At 42.3% G+C, this 5,489-nt stretch overlaps 1 protein-coding gene across 1 annotated transcript in view; it reads left to right on the plus strand.

Moving 5' to 3' along the window:
• The window catches only part of Mastl (microtubule associated serine/threonine kinase-like), a 58,739-nt gene that overhangs the window by 2,066 nt on the left and 51,184 nt on the right, over window positions 1–5,489 (plus strand). The window contains exon 2 of the mRNA XM_013014590.1: window positions 3,608–3,745. Coding sequence (XP_012870044.1) covers window positions 3,608–3,745 — 138 coding nt within the window. The remainder of the gene's footprint in view (window positions 1–3,607; window positions 3,746–5,489) is intronic.

Here is a 5,489-nt window from a genome sequence, read left to right on the forward strand (position 1 = left end):
TGAGACTCCTATCTCCAATAAACCACTAGAAAACCGGAAGTGGTGCTGTAGGTCAAGTGGTAGAGTGTTTGCCTTGAGCTGAAGAGCGCAGGGACAGCACCCAAGCCCAGAGTTCAAGCCTCACGACCGGCAAAAAGGATATTCACTGCCCAGGGCTAGGAAGGTGGCTCAGCTGTAGAGTGCTTGCCTTGCATGCATGAGGCCCCGGGTTCAATGCCTCAGCACTACATAAACAGAAAAAGGGGGAAGTAGCACTGTGGCTCAAGTGGTAGAGTGCTAGCCTTGAGCTGAAGAGCTCAGGGACAGCGCACAGGCCTAGAGTTCAAGCCCCACGACTAACCAAAAAAACAAAACAAAAAGAATATCTACTGTCCTAAAAGGACATTTCCTTCCATCTACAGTGATTTCCTGCCTTCATATATCAGCCACAAGGAAGCACTAATCTGTAGTTTCTACCTCTCCTCATTGTTCTTTTAGGGCGATTTCACATTTAAGTGGAATCACACAATATGTGGTCTTTCGCCTCCTTTTTTTTTTGGCCAGTATTGGGGCTTGAACAAAAGGCCTGGGCATTGTCCCTGAGCTTCTTTTGCTCAAGGCTAGCGCTCTACCACTTAAGCCACAGCACCAACTCTGGCTTTTTTCTTTTTCTGTATGTGGTACTGAAGACTCGAAAACAGGGCTTCATGCATGTTAGGCAAGCACTCTATCACTAAGCCACATTCCCAGCCCCCCCCCCTTTTTTGTTTCTTGAGTTCATCAGGACTTGTTTTCATATTTTTTTCCTTTGTTTTTTTGTTTTTGGTTTTTTGGGGGTTTTTGGTCATGGGGCCTGAACTCTAGGCCTGGGCGCTGTCCCTGAGCTCTTCAGCTCAAGGCTAGCGCTCTACCACTTGAGCCACAGTGCCACTCAAGCTTTTTCTGCTTATGTGGTGCTGAGGAATCGAACCCAGGGCCTCATGAATGCAAGGCAAACACTCTACCACTGAGCCACCTTCCCAGCCCCCTTGTTTTCATATTTAGTCTAATGGAACTGTTACCTTTGTGTAAAGGGGAAGGGAGTGGTGTTTGGGCTTGGACTCTGGAACTGGCCTCTGTCCTTGAGCCTCCTTTGCTCAAAGCTAGCACTCTACAACTTGAACCACACCTTCATTTATGGAGATAAGGATTTTACCTGCCAGGGCTGGCTTCAAACCACAGTCCTCAGATCTTAGCCTCTTGTTTTTTTTTTTTTGTTTTTTTTTGGGTCCGGTCGTGGGGCCTGAACTCTGGGCCTGGGCGCTGTCCCTCAGCTCTTCAGCTCAAGGCTAGTGCTCTACCAGTTGAGCCACAGCACCACTTCCGGCTTTTTTCTTTTGCTTATGTGGTGCTGAGGAATCGAACCCAGGGCCTCAGGCATGCAAGGCAAGCGCTCTACCACTGAGCCACCTTCCCAGCCTGATCTTAGCCTCTTGAGTAGCTGGGATCACTAGCTTTGGAATTGTTACCTTTATTTTTTATTCATTAGGTAGGCTATGACATGCAAGCTAAAGTCCAGGTGCCTTAGGAAAGGAATCATACTTGCAAAATGTGGATATAGAGCTCCACCAGAAGACTAGCCTTCCAAAGCTGTGTATTTTCCTGCCTCTAAAATTTTATTTCTGTTGGTTTCTTCCTGTTTTTCTTCCACTTCTCTGCTTTTTATCCATTTTACTTTGTATAAAGCTTTATCTTATCTTCCCTTCTCTGATCTTTCACAACTCAACCCATTGAAATTGTTACTTCCTAATCAGGGAGAAACAAAAATCTTGTTCACAATGTTTTTTCTTCATCAGTCCTTGAAATGAAAATAGCGATTAATTTGTTCAGTCAGTATTTCAGGACCTTAGGTTACATTGATGAACAAAACAAACATACTCACAGAGATAAGTATTATCACATTGCTGACTTGCTTTTATCAATTCCCTTCTCTTTTCTTTTTGTTTATGGTGTTGGGGATCCAGTCTAAAGCCACTGTCATGCCTGGCAAATGCTCAGCTTCTCAGTTTTCAAATGAAAGAACTAAGACTCCATTTATCTTGTTATTAATGGTTTTAAAGTATTGTAATAAATGTCTTTTCTTCTAGTAATAGTTTTGAGAATGGATCCCAATTTTACTGAATAATCATTTTAGTGCTTCAACATTAATGTAGATTATAGTTTTGTTTTTGGACCAGTTATCTTGAAACTTGAAAACCATAAGACAGCATTTGAGACTATTTCAGTAGTTCTGATCATTCTTAAGAAAGGCAAACGAGCTGGAGTTGGTGGCTCACACTTGTAATCCTAGCTGCTCTAGAGGTTTCAAGGATTAAAGCCAGTCTGGGTAGACAAGTCCGTGAGATTCTTACCTCCAATTAACCAGTTAAAAAAAAAAAAAGCTGGAAGTGTAGCCATAACTCAAATGGTAGAACACCAGCTTAGAGAAAAAAAAAAAAAAGCAAGCACCAGAGCCTGAGTACACACACACACACACACACACAAACACACGCGCATGCGCCCGAGCACGAAGGGAAAAACAGACGACAGACTTCCAATATTTTGATTTTATTTCTATTCACCAAATAATTATACGTTAAAATGTGTATGTGTTAATACAGTGTAGGTAATGTTAACATATTAATGATATGTAATTACAGATGTTACATGATGAGTAATAATTGAAAACTGTAATATATTAATAAAATTCATGATTACACGGATATACATATATTTTGTAGTAATGGTCTTTGACCTCAGGACTTCGTAATTGCTTGGAGGTGCTTTACCAATTGAGCCAAACTCTCTGATCTCTTGCTTTATCTTCTTGGATAAGATCTCACATTTTTGCCCAGACATGCATGCACCTCCCACATAATTCAGATGACAAGCTTGCATCACAAGTCTCAGCAATGAGATCTTGATGTCTTTTTTCCTCAGGGTTGACCTGAATCTATGATCCTCCCAATCTCTGCCTCTTGAATAGGTAGACTGGATTACAGGTATGAGCCACTATGTCCAGCTTTATTCCTCTTCTTTTGTCCCAGGTTCAGAGGTTGGGGTAGAGGGTAGACTAGTAAGAACATTACTTAGCCTAGTGCCTGTGGCTCACGTCTGTAATCCTAGCTATTCAAAAGGCTAAGATCTGAGATTGTGGTTCAAAGCCAGCCTGGCAGGAAAGTCCCTGAGACTCTTATCACCAATTAACCACTAGAAAACTGGAAGTGGTGCTGTGGCTGAAATGATAGAGTACTTGCCTTGAGCTGAAGAGCACAGGGACAGTGCCCAGGCACAGAGTTCAAGCTCCATACCAGACAAAACTAGATTAAAAAAATTAAAAAGAAACTTGGTGGATCCGTCAGGGAACATTTGTTTAATTCCTTTTCCTTTTCAAAATAGATGCAATACTTAATATCAAGTGTCTTGAAGGCAATATTATTTTTGTTTGTTTTACCATCCCAGCTTTTTTTTTTAGCATTTTCCTCTAGGGTGAGATCAAAATGATAACTGTGTTTCCTCATTCTTGGTATTTTAATGATGGCAAACTTGTGTGCTAAGAACATTTTGTAATATAACATAAATGTGTCTTTTGTCATATTATCTATTACAGGTTGTTAAAAAGGCAGACATGATCAACAAAAATATGACTCATCAGGTACAAGCTGAAAGAGATGCGCTAGCACTTAGCAAAAGTCCTTTCATTGTCCACTTGTATTATTCATTGCAATCAGCAAACAATGTCTATTTGGTGAGTAAATCTTAATCTTTCTGTTAGGTTTTTAAAAAGAGGTAGCCGAGTAAGAACAGCACCAGCATGCATGTGGTATTCAGGTAAGGGGTAGGTTTATTCAGTAGACCTGCTGGGACCAGGCAAGATTGGCACTCCACGTGGCTGGGAAAGGCCTGGGAATGAGAGAGCTGGGAAAGAGAGGAAAGAGAGAGGAAAGAACTAGAGCAGAGAGAAAGCAGAGAGAGTTAGAAAAGAGCAGCAAGAGAGCATCTGGGCCTGCGCTAGGCCTTATCTAGGGTATGCGCGGAGAAGGGTGTGGCCACATCAAATTCAGATGTGACCTTAGAGAATGCAGATGTGACCTCTTCCAGGTGTCCCAGTTGCCTAGGTAACGCAGGTACTAGGTGGAGACTTTGCTGCGAGGAGTCTGCTCGCCATCCAGGAGCAGACCTTACACTTTTTTTTTGGGGGGGGGAGGGTTCGGTCATAGGGCCTGAACTCTGGGCCTGGGTGGGCGCTGTCCCTCAGCTCTTCAGCTCAAGGCTAGTGCTCTACCACTTGAGCCACAGCGCTACTTCCAGCTTTTTTCTTTTTGCTTATGTGGTACTAAGGAATTGAACCCAGGGCCTCATGCATGCCAGACAAGCTCTCTACCACTGAGCCACCTTCCCAACCCCAAAATCTTATTATTATTTTTTTTTTTTGCCAGTTGTGGGGCCTGAACTCTGGGTCTGGGTGCTGTCCCTCAGCTCTTCAGCTCAAGGCTAGTGCTCTACCACTTGAGCCACAGCACCACTTGCGGCTTTTTCTGTACATGTGGTGCTGAGGAATCGAACCCAGGGCCTCAGGCATGCAAAGCAAGCACTCTACCACTGAGCCACCTTCCCAGTCCCCCAGCCCCAAATCTTAACCTTTCTTTAGTAATCACTGAATGCAGTGATGAAAGAGCACAGTATCTAGGTGTACTTGTATTTGGATTCCAGATCTGATACACACTAGCTTTATGATCAGCGCAGTTTAACTTGTTATATTATTAGAGTTCTGCAAAGGAAAATTACCAATACAATGTATGTTTGTACATATGTATACATGCATAGAAAGAGATCTATTTGTAAGGAACCTGCTCACTAGATTATGGAGGTTGGCATGTCTGAAATCTGCAAGGTAGCTTGGTGATCCAGAGACTCATGAAAGGTTGACATTGCAGCTTCCCCAGGCAGTATGGAGGCAGATCACCCTCTACCTCTGGGGACTTTCAGTCTTCTTTCCCTCTTAACAGCTTTTTTTTTTTTTTAAGTTCATGTGCTTTATTGTTACTATAAAGGTGATGAACCAAGGGATTAAGTGAGTCAGGTAATGAGTACAATTTCTTTCATACAGTGTCTTCTGTTCCCTCACTCTCACCCAGTCCCTCCCTCTCATCTTGACTCTTTGTTTTTTTTTTTGTTTTTTTGGGGGGGTCCGATCGTGTATTATAAAAGTGATTCTTAAGCTATAAACTCTTCTGGTACCTGAAGATTTAGTTCATTGCCAATCTTGCTTGCAATAAGCCTTCCTAAATTGATGCTGAATGTGATGTAGATTTAATGAGGGAACAGTAAAGAAAGTAGATAGATTTCCATAGGCAGAGATAAGCACTTTTCCTCTAGCCACTCTCTGCCCCTGCATTAAGACAAATTCAAGAAAAGTAAGGGATTTGTTTTGTTTTTGTTTAACAAACAAAAGTTAAGCCAGGCAGCTATAATAATAGGCAGCAATAATA

Source organism: Dipodomys ordii, unplaced genomic scaffold (genome assembly GCF_000151885.1).
Source record: "Dipodomys ordii isolate 6190 unplaced genomic scaffold, Dord_2.0 Scaffold24, whole genome shotgun sequence".
Classification (NCBI taxonomy): Eukaryota; Metazoa; Chordata; class Mammalia; order Rodentia; family Heteromyidae; genus Dipodomys; species Dipodomys ordii.